Source organism: Mercurialis annua, linkage group LG6, assembly GCF_937616625.2.
Source record: "Mercurialis annua linkage group LG6, ddMerAnnu1.2, whole genome shotgun sequence".
In the NCBI taxonomy this organism is placed as follows: Eukaryota; Viridiplantae; Streptophyta; class Magnoliopsida; order Malpighiales; family Euphorbiaceae; genus Mercurialis; species Mercurialis annua.
The window spans coordinates 43,831,931-43,853,940 of NC_065575.1; the positions used below are offsets into that span (position 1 = coordinate 43,831,931).

Sequence of the window (22,010 nt, forward strand, 5' to 3'; positions counted from 1 at the left end):
AAAAACAGACCCGGGGTCTGTTCTTCTTCCTCAAGAACAGACCTCATGGATCTGTTCTTGAGGAAGAACAGATCCAGGTCTGTTCTTGGAAGAACAGACCCTGGGTCTGTTCTTCGAAGAACAGACCGCGTCTGTTCTTAAGAGCAGACACGGCGGTCTGTTCTTCAAAGAACAGACTCCGGCGGTCTGTTCTTCAAAGAACAGACAGCAGCAGCTCTTCTTCTCCGGCGAGGAGCTCTTTCTCGCCGGAAATTTAAAAAAAATTTGATTTTTTTTTCTGAAAAAAAGTTCAAAAAGGCCCCTGGATTAATTAGGAGTTAATTATGATTAATTGGTATTTTGGAATCTCACTCTCCAATTTAGTGCCACATCAGCATTGGGGGGGTTTTTGAACCGGTTTTGCCAAGTTCGGGGTAAAAGTGATCCGGTTTTGCTAATTTGGACGTTTTTGATACTTTGCGCCAAGTTCGGGGGGTAAAATGATCCTTCGTTCAATTTATAATCTATATTTATTTTCTTAATTTTATAACGTGTCTATTGAATATATTTTGTTGTACATATTTTTAATTTGACGTATATAATGACGTGGCACGTATTTATTGATATGATTTTATTGAGGTGAAAATTATTTTTGACAACCACGTCAATACATTATGAACTCGCGTATCAAATTTGAAAAAAAATGCAACATTCTTACTATCGACACATTTCAAAATTTGTTATCAAATTGAAAAAATAAGTATATTATGAATTTATTTAACATTGTCTCTTTATAAATTTGTATTTTAACGTTGTAAATATTTTCTTTTTTTTTTGTTTAATTGTTTAAAAATTTACGAATTTTATCATATCTTGCAATTTTAAAATGATTTTACAATTCTAACACGAATTTTTAATTTAGACAATATCAGACATTCATTTTTGAGCTTTTACAATTCAAAACAAAAATTGCTCTAAATGCTGAAACAATGTTTATTTCAGTGTCCATATAGAATTGTTCGGCATTTTAAATTGCAGAAAAATTATAGTTCATGTATTAAATTATCATAATTAAAATTTTGTTTTCTTTAAGTACATATTAAAATTGTAAAACACCTTGATTTTTTTAGAAAAATTAAGTCTTAAATTGACATTCGAATTTTATTAAAATTAAGTCTTAAATTAACATTTGAATTTTATTATTTCAATCAAGAAAGTTACAAAAAATACCTTTCCTTAATTTCAGTTATGACACTATTAGAACACTAAAAATTCAATAAAAGGAAGTGACCAATTTCATTTCTATGCAACTCCCTCCGTAATAATATTAAGACTTTTAATTATAGGATCACCCTAGCGGGTAACCCTCCAAAAATAGGGATATGCTACTAATAGCAGCGTGCACACGGTATTCTTTAGTAAAAGGCGAAAGAATAGTTCGCTTTGTGCTCACTGCATAGCTGTCTGAGTTAAAATAAAAATTTAGTTCATAATATAAATTTCTTTGATAGGGTTTGCATGAATCTTCTTAGCGATGTGGGAGTAAGTATAATGCATGCGCCTTAATTTTCTCTCTTTTAGCTTTGATGGTGGTTGCTATTTTGCCAACACAACAATTTCCTCCACCTGCAAAAGTGCAAAATCACCAATTTCTTTCTTCGGCCTTCATAATCATCATCATAATAACTCTAGAAGACTAGAATTAATCAACACTATTAGCTTTAGCTTTTCTAGTATTATGAACTTCATAAATTGGTGTTTGAAACTTCCGTGATTGGGTTCCCTTTTTGTATTTGTTTGAATCATAACATCTCAATAAAATATATTGGCAGAAGGTACAAAAAAACCCCTGAGGTTTCTCAAAAAGGACAAGACAGCCCTTTATGTTTTTTTGGGTACAATTCAGCCCCTCAGGTTTTTTTATTGAACAAAAAACCCCTTCCGTCCAATTTCCTCCGTTTAAATGCTGACATGGCCGTTAATCTGATAACCTAAACATCTAACGGTAACTTTCTGATGACATGGCAAATCATTTAATTCCCTGTCAGCTTTCTCCCTTATTTTAAAATCCATAATATCAGCATTTGATCCCATAACGTTTCTATCCACCAAAAAAACCTAACTCAGTAAACAATCAATTTCTTGCAGACCTTTAACTATTATTTTACCCTAAAAGTGACAGTGAAGAATCAATAGAAGTGGGGTCTTGTGCATTGTCCTTTCTCTCAGGAATCTGTTGGGAGGAATATTGTTGGTCATCGTGACCCTACTTGAAAGGTAAGTTCTTTTTGATTGTTTTCTTTGAATAATGCTTAAAGTAATGGGTTGGTAGTGTTAATTAATTATTTTGAGAAAAGCACAAATTTGTACTGTTCTTGATAAACAATTGTGAAAAATTAATGTTGGGCTTTTAGGGTTTCTGAAAAACTGATTTAGGGTTCGTGTAAAACTGATTTGGGGTTTTAGGGTTTCTGACCATTTCATTTAGGGCTTCAATGATTTCTATTAAACTGCATTTGGTTTTTTAGGGTTTTTGATAAACTGAACTTAGGGCTTTTAGGTTTAGGGTTCATGTGAAATTGATTTATGGCTTCTGTCAATTTTTAGACAAATGTGTAAACATGACTGTTTTGTTATTTCAGGATGGTGAAAACTATTGATGTGTGCTTTCATTTTGGTGGTACATGGAGTAACACCCCTCATTTTAGCTATGTGGATGATGAGACTGAAGTCTTCCCTGGTTTTGATGCAGACATGCTGTCAATTACTCACATTAGGAAGATGTATAATAAGTTCCTGGGATTTCCTAATGTGAGTAAAAAAATTTTCTGCCTTAATAAAAAGCCCCTAACAACCCACATGTACCTGGCCCAGACAGATGAAGATATTCGAAGGATATTGAGAAGGAAAGATGATCACATGAGGCTGGATATATACTCAGATCATGATGTGGACAACCCAGTGTTTTTTGAAGACATTCCTCTACTACCTTGGCATAATTCTCAAAAAGATGGTGATATAGATGGGGGCCCAACAGTTGAACCAGTTGTGGATGTAGATGGGGGCCCAACAGTTGAACCAGTTGTGGATGTAGATGGGGGGCCAAATGTTCAACCATTTGTGGATGTAGATGGGGGCCCAACTGTTGAACCAGTTGTTGAGGTAGTTGGGGGCCCAATGTCTCAGCAGATTGGTGGAGATGTTAGCCCAATGGTTGAGCCTGTGGTGGACAGTGAGGGTGAGGCAGAGTGTGAGGAAATTGCTGAGAGTGATGATATTGGTGATGGTGAGAGTGATGTTGAGGGTGAGAAAGAGGGTGATGGTGAGAGTGTGGGTGATAGTGAGAGTGAGTCTGAGTCTGAGACTGACTCTGAATCTGACTCTGAGACTGATTCTCAGTCTGGTAATGATGAAGAAGAGGGTGATGGTGAAGAAGAGGGTGATGCTGAGGTAGATGGTGATGCTGAAGAAGATGATGGTGATGAGATAGGGGCTACTGGATCAGAATCTGATAGTGAGGAGCATAAGTCAGATGGGTCAACTTATTTTTCAAGTGATATGATTTGGGGTCATATGAGTTATGTGGCAGTGGTAGTGAGGAGGATACTGCCAAAAGAAGGAAAAGTGCTAAAAGAGAGTTCAAGCAAAAATCAACTACTGATCTTGTTGTTGGTATGACCTTTGCAAATGCAGTAGAGGTTAGGAAAGCAATAGCAGAATTATCAGTTGCAAATGGGAAGCCAGTGAAATTCCTGAAGAATGAACCTGATAGAGTTAGAGTTACTTGTCAAGAACAAAACTGCCCATTTCTATTTTATGCTGCTAGACCTTCAAAGGAAGAAAGGATGATGATCAGGACCTTAAATTTGAATCACAGATGTGGGAGTAGAAAATTTGAAAATAGAAGTGCTAGCAGTAGATTTATTGCTGGTCAGTTCAAAAGAAGACTTAAACAGAATCCTTCCTTGAAGAGTAAAGAGATGAGGCAGCAGTTGAAAGAAGAGTTCAAGGTGAATGTGTCAGTTTCCATTTGTAAGAGAGCTAAGAGGAAAGTATTGTCAGAGCTGAATTCCAATTACAAAACTGAGTTTGCAAGGCTTGATGCATATGCAGCAGAACTTAGGAGATCAAACCCAGGCAGCAAGGTGCTAGTTGAAATATGTCCAATCAGGTCCCGTGAAGGCAAAAGAGTGTTTAGGAGGTTATTCATATGTTTTGAAGGTTGTAAAAGAGGGTGGTTGAATGGCTGCAGACCCATCATAGGCATGGATGGGTGCTTTTTGAAGGGAGTGACACAGGGGCAATTATTGTGTGCTGTTGGCAAGGATGGGAATAACCATATGTTCCCAATTGCTTGGGCCATTGTTGATGTGGAGGACAAAGACAACTGGAGATGGTTTTTGGACTGCCTTATTGACTCTCTGGATTTGAAGAATGGGTTTGGACTAACAATAATTTCTGATATGCAAAAGGTAAGTGTTTTGCATTTTTCCTTTCTCTATTGTGGTTTATGTTTACTGGTACAAAAATCAGGGGTTTTTTTAAACCTCAATCAAAACTGTAGGGGTTTTTTTAAACCTCAATCAAAATTGTAGGGGTTTTTTTAAACCTCAATCAAAACTGTAGGGGTTTTTTTAAACCCGAATAAATGACTTCATTTGCTTTTCATGACAGGGGTTGATACCAGCTGCACAGGAGGCACTCCCAGAGGCTGAACACAGATATTGTGCAAGACATGTGTATGCAAATTGGAGTAAAGATTGGAGAGGGGGTGAATTGAAGCTCAAGTTTTGGACATGTGCTTGGAGCACATATGAGGAGGAATTGAGTGAGAATTTGATTAAGATGGCTACTGATCATGGGGAAAAGGCAGCTGCTGACTTGCTAAAATACACTCCTCATAAATGGTGCAAGGCTTACATTAGTGCAAGATGTAAATGTGATATGGTGGACAACAATGTGTCAGAGACATTCAATTCTTGGGTGAATGAATTCAGGGACAGACCACCAATCACACTTTTGGAAGAGATTAGAAAGAAGGTCATGACAAGGATAGCAAACTACAAGAATTTCACTTCCACATGGCAAGGTGACTTCTCACCTGATTGTTTGGCTACATTTGAGTCCAATTTTTTGCAGAGCACTGAATGTCAGATATTGGACAATGGTGATGATGGTTATGAGGTCAGCCATGGTGATGATCAACACACTGTAGTTTTCAACAAGAAGTCTTGTACCTGCAGGTTATGGGATATAAGTGGGATTCCTTGTGCACATGCAATTGCAGCCCTATACCATGCCAAGAAGAACCCCTTAGACTATATATGCAACTGCTTCAACAAGATAATGTTCCAAAATGCATATCATTTTTCCCTACAACCTGTTAGGGGGATCAAATTTTGGCGTTGTGACAAATATGAGGCTATTGAGCCTCCCCCCTTCAAGCAACCACCTGGCAGGCCAAAAAAGAATAGGGTTAAAGCTAAAAATGAGTCAAAGAAGCAGTCAGTCAGGGAGAAGCAGTCAGTCAGGGAGGGCCAGTCCAGTGAAATGCAGAAATTGGCAAGACAGATTGGTCATGTCAAATGCAGTTTGTGCAAAGGGTTAGGCCACAACAAGAAAACCTGCAAAAACAAAAATACTGGCCCTTCAACTGTTGGTCAGGGAGGAGGCAATGAGTGTTCACAAGCAGAAACTGCTCAAACTGGCCATGGAAGAACTTCACAACCTGGCCATGTCAGTCAGGGAGGGACAGCCCAGGGAGCAACTGGCCATGGCAGACATGGAGGAACACCAAGAGCAGCAACTCAAGAATCACAGGTATATATTCTTATTTCTGTCTCAAAGAATAGAGGGTTTTGGATAAACTCTTATCTAAACTTCAGGGTTTTTTTTAAACCTGAATTCAAACTTAAAGGGCTTTTTTAAACCAGCTTAAAACTGCAGGGGTTTTTTTAAACATGCTTATGACTGAAGTAATATGCTTCTTTAGTGTTTCCCAAGCACTTTCACAGGAAATGCAAGGCAAAAATTAAAAGTTCGCAAAGCAAATGCCAGGAATTTTGCCAAGAACATGGACAAGGAGAGAACCAATAGTGGTGTTGGTGTCACTTATGATCAACCAACTGGCAGGACAACATTCCTTGTAAGTATTATCTGAATATTAATGTGGATTGTGTATGTGCTTTATGTGTATTGTGTATGTACCAATAGTGGTGTTTTGTCTTTTATTTTGTAGGGATCAGTGACTGCTTCTCATGTAGTTGATCCTGGAAATGTAGCAGCTGCCCAGCAACACACTGATGCTTGGTCATTCAGGTATTCTTTGAGACAGAGATCACCACTCTTAGCTCCTTCACAGAGGCCTAGTGCAGAAGCTATGAGGAAGATCAACTTCACTGCAGATGGTCAAGGACCTGTTAATTTGCCATACACAGCATCTTCTGGTATCACATACAAGGGAAATCCAGCTATTACTTTAACCCAGTTACAACGGCAAACACGTAAGAGGAAGACCCCTACAAATACTGGAGAAAACACTCAGCAGTTTGCACAGTCTCAACCTGTTTTGACTAGAGAGAAGGGGAAAGCCAAAGTTCAACCTGAAAAAACTGCATAAGGACTACACTATAAACTACTTTTTGTTAAGAGCTGATGTGCTCAATTACATTGATCTCATAGTATGTAATATTTTTGTGTATGGATCCATATGTGGTCATTAGGCACACTTTTTTTGTAAAGGGCTATTGAGCTCCTTTAGATAGCATTATAGCTTATGTGGTCATTAGGCACACTTTTTTTTTGTAAAGGGCTATTGAGCTCCTTTAGCTACTCTTGATGTTCATGTTAGTAATGATAGTGGCTGTTTTGGTACATTATTGATGTTCTCTATTTAGGTTCATTCACAATTTATGTTCATTCACAGTTTATAAAGCTAATGTAGGCAACAACATCAAACATTATTGACAACATAAAATTCACTTTTATTACATCAAACTAAGGCAATTGAAATCACAAAGCCAATTACAATCCATGATAGCATTAAACCTAACTTGTACATTTGTTTCTTCCTATTACTGATTTTCAGTTCTTCTTCTACAATCTTCTTCTCATACATTGGTCTCCTTAAACCATCATTTGTGCCAAATTCCATATCCATAAGCAACCTTCTGTTTTCCCTTTTCAGCATTACTCTTTCATTATGCAATTCATTTAGTAACAACTTCAACCTTTGCCCTATCTCTGGATCAATCCACCTAAAGAAACCACAACCTCCTCCAACCTGCAAATTGTACAAAACACATCACAGTAAAAAAATGAAGACAAAACCTGCTATATAACCGCAACAAAATTAAAGCTATAATCAGTCAAAGTTCCAACCAAGATATGAAGAAATTACATGGTAATTAGGGCAACCAAAAAACCTTCTTCCTGGATTCGTCTCTTTCCATGAGGTGTATACTTTTGCTATCATGCAGCAATTACAAACAGGAGCATGGAGTCTAGTGTCACGGTTGCCTGAGAGATCTTCTCGTCTGCTATAAACTGATGATGACGAATTAGATGCTTCCATTTATGAAAAAAGTAGAAGAAGATGACAGAGAAGAGGGGAATTGGGGATTTTTATGTTTGGAAATTAGGGATTTTATGTTTGGAAATAGAATTAGGGATTTTAAAATGAGGGAGGAAGGATTTTCATTTATTACTCCAACGATAATGCTGACAGGGAATTAAATGATTTGCCATGTCATCAGAAAGTTACCGTTAGATGTTTAGGTTATCAGATTAACGGCCATGTCAGCATTTAAACGGAGGAAATTGGACGGAAGGGGTTTTTTGTTCAATAAAAAAACCTGAGGGGCTGAATTGTACCCAAAAAAACATAAAGGGCTGTCTTGTCCTTTTTGAGAAACCTCAGGGGTTTTTTTGTACCTTCTGCCAAATATATTAAGACAATGTTTTTTTTTATTCAGACAATGATTAATTGATCGGATTTTTGGAGAAAATAATTTTGGAGACCCTTTCTTTGTTTTCAATTAGAATATTTAATTAAATTTATAGTAGTGGCGGATTAAAAAAAAGTTCAATTTAATTTTCAGGCCTTACTTGGTTGGAGGTAAGTTAACTGGGAAAGTATAACTTTTCGAAAAGTGATAAAAAAATTGGTTGGTTCATTTTATGTGTCATATTTTCCGGAAAGTTGATAGTCAAACTTCCCCTTAACTAGGGAAGTAACTTCCTTAGCAAAAGTTAAATAAGTTGTACTTCTCTAGGTAAATATATGTAAAATAACATCCTTATATTTAATTATTTTTATTATTTGTTAAGAGTTTTATTGTCTTTACCGTTTAATATATAAAAATAAAATCAACTTCTCTAAAAAGTTGAAAAACAAACCAAGTAAAGTATTTCTTATTTTCCTAATAATTAAGTTTATGAATAATTAATTTTCTGAAAAGTTATTTTATGGAAAGTGTATAGTTGCGAACCAAGCGTGGCGCCAGTTCACTGTAAATCTTTATCTTATGTATTGAAATTTTATGGGATATACTTTGGGATATAACTTTGATTTCATTCATTCATATTTTCCACTTGAGATAAAACTAAAATTGAATAGTTTGAGTTGTTAGAATATAAAACTCAACTTAATGAACTAATTTTTTTTAGTTATGTTTGATAATTTGATTTTAAATATTTTAAATAAATGAATAATATAATAATTAAATAAATAATTAAAAACACAAATTACTTACAACCCATGGTGACTCTCATAGTTATTTAATTTGTTTATTGTCCCCATTTAATTTATTATAAATTTAATGATAAAATTGATAAAGTAGAATAAACATAAAATAATTATTTGTTCGTTACATTTTTTTTTGTCAAAGTTTTGTTCGTTGCATTTAAAAGAAGACATTTCATTTTACATGCTTCGTTTAAGAAGTGTAAATCATATTTTTAATATCATTTTGTATGAATTTTCCATTCGTATCCATTTTTTCTTTGTAAAATTAATAATTATATTTATAAAAAAATTAATAACTATAACTCTAAACATAATTTATAAAATAATCATTAGTAGGAGTAAATAAAAAAATTATAGTATTAATTATTATTTTCTTCACAACATTCAACAAACATGCATTCCTTCTTAAATGGTATAAAAGTAGTACTCCGAAAAGCGAAGAGCTATCTGAAAAACTTTTAGAAGTCAATGTCCTAATTAGCCATTTATTATTTTATTCCAAATATAAAATTTTGACATATTATCTACTAATTTTTGAGCACATTATATACAAACATTTAAAATTGACAAAACTTTTCAATCACATAATATATATATCTATATTTATATCTATTTTTGAAAAAATTCCAATTATACTACTGCGATTATAACTTTATGATTTATATTATTATTTTTATATATATAAATCAAAATTTAAGTATTTTAAAAGTATACTACGGTTCAATTGATAAGTTCAGTTTCTCCTTATTTTGTATGATAATATTAAATAAATTAATAATAATAAATAAAATTATAACTGGAGCTAATTGTAAACTATATTAAAATATTATTCAATTATCAAAACTAACACCAACAAATAAACTATTCCTACCAGTTCAATATAATAATTTATAAAAAAGAATGTGTAATTCTCATGCTATGATTATTTAATGTTTTCTAAATTTAATTATCAATTAAAAATTACACTAATAATTAATATTTTAATTGCCTATTAAAACAAACTATCAATACTACTACTACTACATTGATATAATAATTAATTAACATTATTATTTGATATGTCATTCATTATGTGTTGATTGATCATCTCACTATTTTTGACATTTCAAATTATATGCCGCCTATTTTTTATAAACAATTTGAAAAATTATTTATTTTTAATAAATATGTACACTTATTTCGAAATAAATTGATTATTTCATATTCCAGCACAAATTAATTATTAACATATTTATCCAAAGTTGAAAATATTTTACGCCTACTTGCTAGAAAGAACGTTTCTACATGGAGTGTTATCCAATACAATTGTTGCGGTGTATTATCTTTACAAAAAGTCAATGACAGTTTGCGATAAAAAACCTTGTATTTTTTTTGGTCAAATATCGTAAAAAGGTCAAACCTTTTCACAAAAGTCATGATCTTTCAATTTTTCCGGTTTTGGCCAAAAACTGATTATTTGGTTTCATAAAAGTCCTGACTTTTCAATTTTGTCGATTTTGGCCAAAAATGAATTATTTGATTTCACAAAAGTCCTGACATTTTAATATATGTGCATGCCACGTAGACGTCATATAGGCAAATTGAAATCAAATTAAGAATTGGTCACAATAAAATTAAAAGGTCAGAACTTTTGTGAAAATGCCATCTTTTTTATGTACATGTTTTGGTTACGATAGCCCCATTTTCACTTGCTTCTATATCTTTTTAATAAATTACGAAAGACAACGTTTATTTCCCGCGTGTGCTAGTTTCTGATTTTAGAATGAGTAACACCAAAGACATAAATAATTAATAACCTTCTATTGGAATCTAATACAAATGAAATTTGAAAAATGTTTAAAATAGAATTGTAGGGCTTTACCCCGAAGGGAGCCCTTCCAGAAATTCTCAATGGCCTGAGCAAAACCCAGGCCAAAGAGGGGGTTTGGAAATAGTTTTCAACCAGCAATAGACGCGCCTCGGTTAGTACCTCACTAGCTGCGTCATTGCCCCAAGCGCAAAGATAATAGACAAATTGTAATCACTCGTGCTTTATTGCTTGCTGGGCTCGCACATGTCTTACTTTCTCTCGATGTGGGATATTGTTATCAAGTAAACTACCTTTATATTCTTGGTTCTTCTAAATACAAAATAGTTATCACTTTTAAATGAATCTAGCTGACAGAAAATTAACAAAGTAGTAATTGTTGGCAGTATCATGTAATATATCCTAATTAATTTGGTTTTATTAGTGAGTAAATAATGTAATTGTCTGGTTCACTCTCTTATAGTTTTCAATTAAATTTTCTTCAAACTAATAAACATGTAATTGCAAGTAAAACTCAACACATATTGGTTGATGTTACAAATTATGTATTTCTGAATATAATTTCAAGTGGCATCGTATTCTTTCCGAATTAATTAAAATAATAAAATTGGCTGAAAAAATATACATCAAACAAATAAAATTAATAGTTCATTATATTTAAGTAAATCTTAATATAATCTTAATATTTTTTTATTGTAACATATATTTCAATATGTATCATGTTGATAATACTATAATTTTTTTTTATTTTAAATGTAATCATTATTATTACATCCTAAAGATAAAAACTTTCTTGAATAAAAATATAAAGTTCAAAGTTCACAAACTACAAATAAACAAAAAGGTAAAAGGTATCAATACATTTTATAGTTTTTCAAAATTCCATTTGTATGTTCATTAGAAAACATCTTCGACGTCGTTTCAACAAAGGATCAAAGAGAGAGAGGTTTAGGCTAAACCCCAGAGCTGAACTTCAATTATCAACAACAAATAAGAAATGCTGCTTTATCGCTCTGCTCCAATGCTCAATTTCTACAAATTATCCCCTAAACTCATAACATTCTCACAATTCAAGCACTCATATTCACATCTCTCTAATTCTTCATTCTCTTCTCCACTCAAAATCCGCTTATTATATCTCAATCAATCATTTCAGGAACCTTATCGTCATTTCTCCACTTCCGCCGCCGCTATTCCCGCCGTTAATACCAGTAACGACACCTTCTTCGCCAACGACGACGTTTCCTGGTCTTCTCTTGGTCTGTCCGAACGTCTCTGTCAAGCTATCTCCAATTCCGGTCTCGAGCGACCGTCTTTAGTTCAGGTAAATGTAGTGAACTACAACAACATTTATTTATTGACTGTTTTGATTTATTTTAAGTGAAGTAAGGTGAAATGAAATTTTTGTGACGGTGTTGAATTTTGTTTAGGCTGCAGCTATACCAGCGTTACTGTCGGGGAAAGATGTGGTGGTTGCGGCGGAGACTGGTAGTGGAAAAACACATGCGTACCTAGTTCCTTTAATAGAGAAGTTGTGTAGTCCTCTGCCGCTAGACGATGAAGACGGCGCTTCGAATGACGAATTGAGGCTTTCTCTAGTTCTTTGTCCTAATGTATTGTTGTGTGAGCAGGTTGTTCGTATGGCTAATGGCCTTTGTGATGACAATGGGGAACCACTTCTTAATGTTAGTTCGCTTGGCGGTCGACAGGTAACTGAGCTCGATAATTATTGTTAGTATTTCCGTTTTTAAGGGTTTTTAGTAGGAGTTTTGATAAAAAAGCATTTTATGCAGGGATGGCCAGTTAAGCGACCGGATATTATCGTGTCAACACCAGCTGCTCTTCTCAATAATATTGATACGAGAAAAGAACGGAGGTTGAATATTATGCGTGCAGTGAAATATGTGGTATGTTATCCCTTTGTGAACTGTGTTGTTTTTAGTGTCAGCTAAATGGTTTGTGTTAATGACAGTCATCAGTTGAGATAACCATATGTTCATGCTGATTTGTTATCTGCAATCTCTGGTAGGTATTTGATGAAGCAGATATGCTTCTATGTGGAAGCTTCCAGAATCAGGTTATCCGTCTTATAAACATGCTCCGTTTTGATGAAAAGCATCCGTCTCAAGGAAATGATTTGACACCTAAGGACGTTGTGGAATTAGGTTCTGATTCTCCTCCAGCGGAGTCTGCCATAGAAGAAGAAGATGAAGAAGAAGAAGAGGAAATCCAAAATGAATCCATCTTAGAAGAGGAAGAAGATGTTGAAGGCGGTTTTGAAGTTGGGGACTTAAAAGAGGAAGGTAAAGCTGGGTCTACCAACAGAAAAGATTGGAGGAGAGTACGGAAAATTTATGCCCGCAGTAAGCAGTACATCTTTGTTGCAGCCACTCTTCCTGTAAATGGGAAAAGAACTGCTGGAGCAACATTGAAACGGATGTTTCCAGATGCCAGTTGGATTAGTGGAAACTACCTTCACTGTCACAACCCTAGGTAATACATTCTATTGTGTCTTCTATGTTTCTAGATGCCAATTGGATTAGTAGAAACGACCTTCACTATCATAACCGTAGGTACTACATTCTGTCACTAGTTACAGCTAATTTTTTCTGTTTACTAGCTACTTACTGTTATACTGTTGGTTCTGGGTGAGTTACCTTGAAAGTGTTTATAGTTCTAGTCACACCTATTATTCTAACATGCAGGGATACGAGGGTTTAATTCTATAATAGCAATGAATGTTACATTAAGGATTTGCCCATATAATTATCTTGCAGTGATATGCTTGCGTGCATTTTATGGACATAATTTAGGATACTTGAAGTAGCACACTAAGCATTTCTCCATCCCGGATAAAGCTGTTTATGCATGTTCTATGGCTCTATGCTCATCACTTTGCTATATCAGCTGCCATGACAATTGATTTTTCAATCTGTCTTTGATATTGAATAAACAATTATCCTCATGCTTAACAAGTTATGTACTTCGTTTATGAAAATAATGATTTCTATCAACTTGTAGCATGGACTGGAGAAATTCCCCTACATTCACACCTCCACCAACCCATCACCCCACTCCCAATAATCTTATCATCTTATGTCTATGGTTGGCCAATGCTATGCAATAACATGATAGCCCTTAAAGTACCATAATCCTTGTGTGACTTGGGATTTTCATAATGAATTTTGTCATCTGGAAGCCTGATACCTGATTTTACCATCTTTTGCATTTTTCTGTTTCAAATTTTCATAGTTTGACTAAATTTTTTTAGGCGATGAAGAAATAATTAGTATTTGCAGTGTTAACCACTACATGATTTTGCTGAATGTTTCAAATATTTTTATGATCCATCTACTTGGCTATTTCAAGTTCAAGTTTTATATGGGCAAATGTTCCTGTTATATATGATGCATCGATTGTATCAATCTACTATGTTTTGGCTTGATCCATGGTACAACAAATTGATTTGGTAGCTATTTATTGCTTCATTTTTCTTCCAGATTGCAACATAAGTGGGTTGAAGTTACAGTTGATACCCAGGTGGATGCGCTTATAGGTGCTGTGAACCACGAATCTGAATCTGGAATTGAAATAAGTAGAACTATGGTTTTTGCAAACACTGTTGAAGCTGTTGAAGCAGTAGTTAAAATATTGGAGGGAGCTGGGATTGAATGCTATCGCTATCACAAAGACACTTCTTTGGAAGAACGTGCACAAACGTTAGTTGATTTCAGAGAGAAAGGTGGAATTTTTGTGTGCACTGATGCCGCTTCACGGGGAATTGATGTACCAAATGTGTGGCATGTTATCCAGGTTCTTGTTGTGATCTTTACTTGCTCCTTAATTTATTAGTTGTCATTTTGGCCTCTGGAAACACTCAGTATACCCGTATACCATTAAAACTATCATCATCAGTGAGAAAATCACTATGAACTTAAATGACTAGATCAGACAATGTTAAAGTATATTAATCTCCGTAATGGATTTAAATGTATTTCTGGATGGATTGATCTAGTTAGCATGGTTAACAGATTAACCGTAATGTAAAAATTGCAAACATATAGCAAAGATATTTCTAGAGTTTAGAATCTTAAGAGAATAAAATATTTTCAAAATTTGAGAATCAAAGAAAGAGGCAATTGGGAGAATTTGGAATTTAGGATCTTATATCATGAGAAAAGATGGCAAGTAGTTTGTCAAAATTTCATTATTTAAAGATCTCAAAATTAGATAAATGCATTAGCTTCCAATGAGCTCTGATTGGAACTCGGGTAAACACGCTGAAGAGTCGATGTTTATCATATCATGATTCTGATAAGACAAGTGAAAGATGCATTAGTTTGAAATCAAGGTGTGCCATAAAATAAAACTGACAATTTGTCTCTTATAGATCTATTGCCACTCGCTAGTTGAAGCAAAACTTAATTGCATTTCATCACTGTAATGTTTGTTAGCGAGGCTTTAAGACTCTAGTTTTGAGTCGGTGACCTCTTTCCTCAAGCCACTAGATGATCTCTTCCTTCTTACATTGCCCGACTTTAATACATCCACACAACTAACATGTATTTTGAGGGTTGATTTTCTGCATATTTTCTAAAGAACTTCCATTAATGGACCTTATTGATGAAGCTGTTGGTATTTTCCAGGCAGATTTTGCCACATCTGTTGTAGATTTCTTGCATAGAGTTGGTCGTACAGCTCGAGCTGGTCAATATGGACTTATCACTAGCTTGTACACTGAAGCCAGTAGGGACCTTGTTGATGCAATTCGTCAAGCAAAGAAACTTGATCAACCTGTGGTAATTTCCAAAATTTGCAGTTCTGATCTGGAAGTTATTTAGCAATTGACTTTTTTTTGTTCCTTGAGCATGGTTAAAAGAAATAATTTCTCTTTGGTAGGACAATAATTTGCTATTTCTAAAGATTCAATATCTTCCAACTAATGCAATATCGGAATCCAAATTATTTTGTCCATTTACTTCATTTTGTTTGCTGCTTTGCAAGTTCCTGAACAATGGCTAAAATGTTTTTTTATGGCTACAGGAGTCTGCTTTTAGCAGAAAAAGGAGCTTCAGAAATAAACTTAAGAAGAGAGGTAGAGTATATTAATTTTTTTATCTTTTTCCTTTTTACTTTGAGTGGACAAGTGGAAGAAAATCACATGAATTGTTAATTCTCATTAATCTTTTTCATAAATCATTAGTAAATTCAACAAAATTCCATGTAAACTTTATTAGTATTCTGATTTTGATTAAATTGTGGTTTGATTTGCTGTCTCAACAGGCCTAAGCAAATTGAGAGATTCATCAAGTGACGAAATGGTGAGAATCTAGATAACTTGACATGTAAAGGAGCTTATACGTTCACCGGTGTGCTCAGTATTTACTTCTAATTTTCATTATGTACCTTATAGTAACTTGTTAAATTACATTGACAATGGAACTTTCTTGTCACAAGTCTGAACATGTCCCAGTCCTTTTTGTGCTAACACAATCCTCTTACCAGTCTACTGTCTGCATTATTATTAGGGTTAACTACTATTTATCTCATGAGTTTAGATCCGAACTATCGTTTTCTCCATGAATTTTAAAAAATTACTATTTCCCCCCACATTTTAGTTTCTTTAACTAAACCCTCCCTCTATAAGGGGGGTTTTAGTTAGATAAAACATAAAAGTCGGGGGAAATAGTTATTTTTCAAAATTGATGGTGGAAACAGTAATTCCGACTTAAACTTATGGGGTAGTAGTAATTAACCCATATTATCAGTCTCTTTGTTTAGGTGCTAAAATAATGCCTCTAATTTTAGCACTCAGTCATATTAGGACCCAGCTGGATTTTTGTGTAGTTTTTAATTTCTATAGAAGAAAAACTCTTCAGCTTTTGCAGTGAAAGTAAGACAAAGATTATCTAAGATTAGTTCAAAATAATCTTGTAATCAAGTTTGAATTGGGAACCCAGAAAAATTAGGCTTAATTACTTAAAAACCACCCACCTTGAACTTTTTTTCTTCGTTTATACCCTTACCTAGGAAAAAATTCATTTATACCCTGACGTATGTGTTTATGTTTCACCTCTACCCGAGACACTAAATTAACCACTTTTCATTTAAAAAAAAGTTTAAAATAATCCTTCATTTAGAGAAAAATTTATTTTTAATTAAATTTTAATTAGCTTAGGTTAAAATTATTTTAAACTTTTTTCTTAATGAAAAGAGGTTAATTTAGTGTTTCGGGGTAGAGGTGAAACATAAATACAAACGTCAGGGTATAAATGCATTTTTTACTAGGTCAGGGTATAAACGAAAAAAAAATTTAAGGTGAGTGGTTTTTAAGTAATTAAGCCGAAAAATTACTGTATATTACAAGATGTTACTTAACGATTTAGCAAGTGAAAGCAAGCTAAGCAGCATGGAAACTGCATTTTTCAAAAATAGAGGACACATGTAGTAAATAATAAAAATACAGAGATAATTTATAAATATTAAATATTTTTAATTTTTTTATATGTTATATCTTTTCTAATGTTAATGGAATTAATTCAGACTGAAAAATATCTAATTTAGTCTCTGAATATTTTAATTTTTAAATAATTGTATTTTTTATTCTTTGCTTTTGTCAATTAAATTTATTTATTTGTTTTAATGTATAAAGTATAATTATTTTTAATAACTATCAATTTATATATTATTTATTTATATTTTAGCTTAGTGAATCATAAATATTTTTTATTTTAGAATAAAAAATATTCTAAAGTAAAACGACAACATTGTTAGAAGCAGCGATAGCGGAGGAACAACATCGGAGAAGGTGCAATGTCAGATGGCAAATTCATCACCACAGTTTCCCAAAAAAAAAAATCCAGTGGATATTCTATTTTTTATACTTATTTAAAATGATATATTTATCTCAAATTAAGTATATGAAATAATAATAGTCCAAATTGACAAAATAACAAAAACAATAAAATAGATTTATGACAAAACATTATATGTTATTCTCATATCTAAGCCAATTTAGATATTAGAACTTGTAAAACTCTAAGCATACAAATCAAAATCTGCGCATAAATCTGCTAAAGTCGTAAGCTCAAATATGATATATCGGAAAAAAATACTCCACTTTCCGGTGATAAAAAACTAAATATTTAAATGAAATTGTATTATTGGGGAGAGATAAAAAAAATTGAAGATATAAATTCATGATTTGAAATGTTTAAATCCAGCGGTAAATTTTGAATCACCGAATTTAAATAATAGAGTTGTACAGGCCAGTACTTCGAATCCCATAAGCACAAATCAACTAGTCCATTTCATTATAGAAAATAAAATGATGAATCTCCGGCTATCATCAGTTCTGTTCCGGCAGCTATTTTCCGTTTATGTACTGATAATAGCAATGTCAAGTACTTTAAGTTATTCCGAGTGTGAATTCGAGGCAATATTTAACTTCGGCGACTCAAATTCCGACACTGGAGGTTTCTGGGCAGCATTTCCAGCTCAGTCAGGTCCTTTTGGCGCAACCTACTTCAAGAAACCAGCCGGTAGAGCTTCCGACGGCAGGTTAACCGTCGATTTCCTAGGTATCATTTTCTCACCGCCAACAACTAATTAACTGAGTCCGTTTATTTAACTATGAAGTTGAAGGTTTGTGATGATAAAATAAGCAATAATGGTAAGATTTATTGTCTAATTGTCAGCTCAAGGTCTTGGATTTCCATATCTGAGTCCTTATTTGCAATCAATTGGATCAAATTTCAAACATGGGGCCAATTTTGCAACATTGGCATCGACAGTTTTGTTGCCAAACACGTCACTATTTGTTACTGGTATTAGCCCCTTTTCTCTTGCAATTCAGCTCAATCAAATGAAAGAATTCAAAGTTAAAGTCCATGAGTTTCACTCCATCAATCAAAGAGGTACATTAAAAGGTTCATTTCGCTCCCTGAATTTGGCATAATAGATCAAAACAATTCCAAATTTGGCATTTTAGCTTGTTTTACACCCTCAGGTGAGTTGTCAGGAGCTTAGGTGGCAAAATATTATTGGACAGTTTAGGGTTGAAGGGGTAAAACGAACCAGAATGTCAAGTTCATGGTGTTTTATTCTCAAAGCCATGTAATTGATCTTTTGTACAAAGTTCAAGGGTAAAATGAACTTTTGTTGGTTAACACTATCTGTTAATTTTACTATTATGTATCTGAAAATAAATTTACTGTTGGTTAATTCCTGTTATAGGAGCAAGTATGCTTCCATCACCTGATGTTTTTGGGACATCTATTTATACGTTATACATTGGTCAGAATGATTTCACTTCAAATTTAGCAGCTATTGGTATAAGTGGAGTTAAGCAGTATCTTCCTCAAGTAGTTTCACAAATTGCTTGGAGTATTAAAGTTGGTATTTTCACAAAGCAATTAATTAGTATCCGTATATTGCACGAAAACTTCTCGGAGCATTTCATTATTGTCTTCGGAAACCCTTTTAAAACTCTGAAACTTATTATTTATAACCTATTCTTATATATAAATAAACCGTTATGCCATTTTTCATTATTTGGTGCTGCTTAAATTTTGAAGGAGCTACATGCATTAGGAGGTCGAACGATCTTAGTGTTGAATCTTGCACCAGTGGGATGTTATCCTGCATTGTTGGCAGGCCATCTTCACAATAGCTCAGACATCGATACATTTGGCTGCTTGATCTCGTACAACAACGCGGTGGCAGACTACAATACCATGCTGAAACAGGCACTAATCGAAACTCGAAACACACTTCTGAATGCCTCTGTTGTATATATAGACATGTATTCTCTTTTGTTAGAGCTTTTTCAGCATCCAGCTTCTCACGGTATGCATCGATGGCTATGCAGTTTAAAGTTTGATGCATTTTTTCTTGATTTCTTGATTTTGATTGGTTTCTCTTTGTTTGTGAGTAGGGTTTAAGTATGGTACTAAAGCATGTTGTGGATATGGAGGAGGTGCTTATAATTTTGATTCTCAAGTTTATTGTGGGAATACCAAAGTTATCAATGGAAGCAAAATAACAGCTTCAGCATGTGAGGACCCTTATAACTATGTAAGCTGGGATGGAATTCATGCCACTGAAGCAGCTAATAAGATTGCTGCAATGGCTATCCTCAATGGCTCTTATTCTGATCCTCCTTTCTCCTTTCACCATTGTCGCGTTCATCCTATCGATTGATGAGGTTCGTTTTAAGCTCATAAAGGTAAAGAACAAAGTGTCCTCATGGCCTCTGAACTTGTACGTCGGTATCTATTGATTTACATTTAGCCATTTTAATCAATTGGGAACAATACTCCCTAATTTTATGTCAATAAACCTCAAACTTGTACCAGCACATCCCGTGAATCCGTTCATTTTGTACAATTTGGGTGTTAATTGATTTAAACTTAGAGAAAATTATGCCCAACTGGGTTCAATTTTAGTTAATTGACCCCGACCGACGCACAAGTTTAGGGTCCGCAATGACCTTTGCTCAAAAGGTAAAAGCTTTTCAATCAGGATTGTCAGAATTAGTATACAAATGCAAAAGCCAATGAAGTATATTAAATCTAATATCTATATTGTACGGAAATATAAATACTAAAATGAATAAAGACGAAATCGGATATTTTACAAGAATAAATTCTAAATTTAAATTTCAAAAGTTCAAAAGCGTTTTTGGAAATGAAACAGCAAAATTGTAGGATTTGAGAACTTTCTGTATGACATAGTTGTATATATCTTTGGGATTATAATAACAATTCTATGACAACAATGTGAAATAACAAAAACAATATGAGAAATGAAGTAAGAAACTGAATTGAAACTCAAGGAATGTCCCCATTTTCAAGGGCAGGCTGAGTTCTTACCATAGAAGCAGAAGGCATTTTACTTTTTCCAATCCATTTCACATCAAAAGCCACACCTTTTTCAGATTCACCCTCCATTTTTTCAATCATTTTACTTCTAACCAGTTTATAACTACTAACCAAAATCAACCCCACTAAAATTACTCCAAAAACTAAAACTCCAAATCCAATTACCCACCAAACCCATCTCTTCAACTTATTTTCTGAAGACTGTACAACAATACAAAAATGGCCACCACTTTGTGTATGACAAATATTACCCTCACTCAAATTCCTAAATTGTAACAAACCACCTTCACCAAATTTAACACATTTCAAATCTGAATTGCCTTGATTTAAACCAATCTTTGAAAATTTGATAGAAATAGGATCACCCATAATCCTTATTTGCATCATTTTATGGCCTAATTGGGTTAAATTTGAAGCATCATAAGCTAGAAATCCAATAACAGGAGAAACCAAAGAATAACCAGGGACTTTATAGTAATATTTAGACATATTCCCCAGATTCTGATAAACAATAGCTAATCTTTTCACAAATGGAAATGGAATAATTCCTGATGGAATATTTATGGAGCTGACATTACCGCCGCGTTCCCATAAACTACCACTTCTTATTCTGAGAACTGACGCTTGTATTCCTGATAGATTTCCAGGGAGAGAAATATTTAGTAGTTTATTACCTGAATTGTGTTGCAATGCTTTCGTAGCGTAATTACAAATCGTTGCGTCTAACATTTCAGGATCATCTCCATGAACTTTTGAGAGCAACAGCAAGAAACTGATAATGTTGATAATGTGAAAGATGATTTTACAGTGCCCCATCAAGATTATCAACAATTTACATGTTTAGTAACACGAGATTATCTTCGATCAATCCGTTAAAAACAATGCTAACGTATGATTAGAATTTTTGTTTTTCGGGTTGAGATGATCAAGAATGAATTGGTTGAAATTTCCTAAGAAAAAGAGAGAACTAGGCTGTGATAAACGAAAGTGAGAGAAAATGAAGCAACAGAGTACTTAGTTAGAAACTGGCACCCAAAAATAAGGGGTCCAATTATGAGTTGTTTCAATTTCAAGGCCTTTTTTTCCTAATTAAATTGATTAAATTTTCGTAAATTTATTAAGTATGAGGCACTAGAAAGAGACTTAGCATTATAAACATTTCAAAACTGCCAATAATGTATAAGAAAGTAGGGCCACAGGAAGCTTTACAGCTTCAAGAACACATAATTAAAAATGTGTCGATTATTAAGTGAAGTAGGAATTGGAAAGTTCCCCTACTCCATTCATTTTGATATCTGCTCCTATTATTAAATTGTATTTGTAATTAAAATAATGAATTACGTATCGAATTTTTATTACTTAAATATAAAATACTTAAATTAGATATCATTTTTTTTTAAAGAAATGCAAAGAAGCATTTTATGTTGGTCCTATTATTCTTTTAGCCTTCAATTCAAAAAAAAAAATATGACTATATCATGGAGGCTTCGGTTAGTATTAGCCGCCTATTGCATTTTGACAGTGACGCGAGAAATATATAGAACAAATAGCACCTGAGGCTAGAGAACTAATTGGGCCAGTCCACTACTCTCAAATC

At 33.8% G+C, this 22,010-nt stretch overlaps 5 protein-coding genes and 2 non-coding genes across 8 annotated transcripts; 3 read left to right on the forward strand and 4 right to left on the reverse strand.

The window, feature by feature from the left end:
* Positions 1 to 45: 45 nt before the first annotated feature.
* On the forward strand, positions 46 to 6,810 carry LOC126687925 (uncharacterized). Its single transcript, XM_056106382.1, has 7 exons — positions 46 to 104; positions 2,209 to 2,256; positions 2,622 to 3,471; positions 3,558 to 4,451; positions 4,654 to 5,799; positions 5,972 to 6,124; positions 6,218 to 6,810. The coding sequence occupies exons 1-7, from the start codon at positions 46 to 48 to the stop codon at positions 6,596 to 6,598; spliced, it is 3,531 nt and encodes a 1,176-aa protein (XP_055962357.1). The 3' UTR covers positions 6,599 to 6,810.
* Positions 1,327 to 1,441, reverse strand: LOC126654348 (U5 spliceosomal RNA). The gene has a single exon (XR_007632599.1). It is a non-coding gene; the product is annotated as a U5 spliceosomal RNA (small nuclear RNA).
* Positions 6,811 to 6,970: 160 nt separating the features above from the next.
* LOC126687926 (uncharacterized) lies at positions 6,971 to 7,887 on the reverse strand. Its single transcript, XM_050382476.2, has 2 exons — positions 7,379 to 7,887; positions 6,971 to 7,261 (listed from the first exon to the last, which is right to left on the reverse strand). The coding sequence occupies exons 1-2, from the start codon at positions 7,550 to 7,552 to the stop codon at positions 6,971 to 6,973; spliced, it is 465 nt and encodes a 154-aa protein (XP_050238433.1). The 5' UTR covers positions 7,553 to 7,887.
* Positions 7,888 to 10,578: 2,691 nt separating this feature from the next.
* On the reverse strand, positions 10,579 to 10,729 carry LOC126654345 (U4 spliceosomal RNA). The gene has a single exon (XR_007632596.1). It is a non-coding gene; the product is annotated as a U4 spliceosomal RNA (small nuclear RNA).
* A 742-nt stretch (positions 10,730 to 11,471) lies between these two features.
* LOC126653579 (DEAD-box ATP-dependent RNA helicase 22) lies at positions 11,472 to 15,988 on the forward strand. Its single transcript, XM_050347505.2, has 8 exons — positions 11,472 to 11,856; positions 11,963 to 12,241; positions 12,326 to 12,439; positions 12,562 to 13,025; positions 14,033 to 14,345; positions 15,179 to 15,331; positions 15,576 to 15,627; positions 15,816 to 15,988. Exons 1-8 carry the CDS (start codon positions 11,530 to 11,532, stop codon positions 15,863 to 15,865), a joined length of 1,752 nt encoding a protein of 583 aa, XP_050203462.1. The 5' UTR covers positions 11,472 to 11,529; the 3' UTR covers positions 15,866 to 15,988.
* A 1,705-nt stretch (positions 15,989 to 17,693) lies between these two features.
* LOC126685745 (GDSL esterase/lipase At4g01130) lies at positions 17,694 to 19,962 on the forward strand. 2 transcript variants are annotated; one of them, XM_050379691.1, is made up of 5 exons: positions 17,694 to 18,112; positions 18,230 to 18,448; positions 18,768 to 18,925; positions 19,109 to 19,379; positions 19,468 to 19,962. In XM_050379691.1, exons 1-5 carry the CDS (start codon positions 17,860 to 17,862, stop codon positions 19,731 to 19,733), a joined length of 1,167 nt encoding a protein of 388 aa, XP_050235648.1. In that variant the 5' UTR covers positions 17,694 to 17,859; the 3' UTR covers positions 19,734 to 19,962. The 2 variants fall into 2 exon arrangements, with proteins under 2 accessions (XP_050235648.1, XP_050235649.1); XM_050379692.1 differs by having other exon boundaries at positions 18,230 to 18,358.
* A 271-nt stretch (positions 19,963 to 20,233) lies between these two features.
* LOC126685746 (uncharacterized) lies at positions 20,234 to 21,512 on the reverse strand. Its single transcript, XM_050379693.2, has one exon. It carries the CDS (start codon positions 21,227 to 21,229, stop codon positions 20,363 to 20,365), a length of 867 nt encoding a protein of 288 aa, XP_050235650.1. The 5' UTR covers positions 21,230 to 21,512; the 3' UTR covers positions 20,234 to 20,362.
* Between the last annotated feature and the right edge of the window lie 498 nt (positions 21,513 to 22,010).

What these genes read in the sequence shown, in the direction of transcription:
- LOC126685745 (XM_050379691.1), top strand. Translation starts at nt 17,860, where the DNA reads ATGATGAATCTCCGGCTATCATCAGTTCTGTTCCGGCAGCTATTTTCC. An exon ending in TCACTCCATCAATCAAAGAG is followed by an intron (nt 18,449 to 18,767) that starts GTACATTAAAAG and finishes TTCCTGTTATAG; the next exon opens with GAGCAAGTATGCTTCCATCA. An exon ending in TCAGCATCCAGCTTCTCACG is followed by an intron (nt 19,380 to 19,467) that starts GTATGCATCGAT and finishes GTTTGTGAGTAG; the next exon opens with GGTTTAAGTATGGTACTAAA.
- LOC126685746 (XM_050379693.2), bottom strand. Translation starts at nt 21,229, where the DNA reads ATGGGGCACTGTAAAATCATCTTTCACATTATCAACATTATCAGTTTC.
- LOC126687926 (XM_050382476.2), bottom strand. Translation starts at nt 7,552, where the DNA reads ATGGAAGCATCTAATTCGTCATCATCAGTTTATAGCAGACGAGAAGAT. An exon ending in TTGGTTGCCCTAATTACCAT is followed by an intron (nt 7,262 to 7,378) that starts GTAATTTCTTCA and finishes TACAATTTGCAG; the next exon opens with GTTGGAGGAGGTTGTGGTTT.
- LOC126653579 (XM_050347505.2), top strand. Translation starts at nt 11,530, where the DNA reads ATGCTGCTTTATCGCTCTGCTCCAATGCTCAATTTCTACAAATTATCC. An exon ending in AGCGACCGTCTTTAGTTCAG is followed by an intron (nt 11,857 to 11,962) that starts GTAAATGTAGTG and finishes AATTTTGTTTAG; the next exon opens with GCTGCAGCTATACCAGCGTT. An exon ending in ATGTGTGGCATGTTATCCAG is followed by an intron (nt 14,346 to 15,178) that starts GTTCTTGTTGTG and finishes GGTATTTTCCAG; the next exon opens with GCAGATTTTGCCACATCTGT.
- LOC126687925 (XM_056106382.1), top strand. Translation starts at nt 46, where the DNA reads ATGGATCTGTTCTTGAGGAAGAACAGATCCAGGTCTGTTCTTGGAAGA. An exon ending in ATGATGGTGATGAGATAGGG is followed by an intron (nt 3,472 to 3,557) that starts GCTACTGGATCA and finishes GGGTCATATGAG; the next exon opens with TTATGTGGCAGTGGTAGTGA. An exon ending in CAGCAACTCAAGAATCACAG is followed by an intron (nt 5,800 to 5,971) that starts GTATATATTCTT and finishes ATGCTTCTTTAG; the next exon opens with TGTTTCCCAAGCACTTTCAC.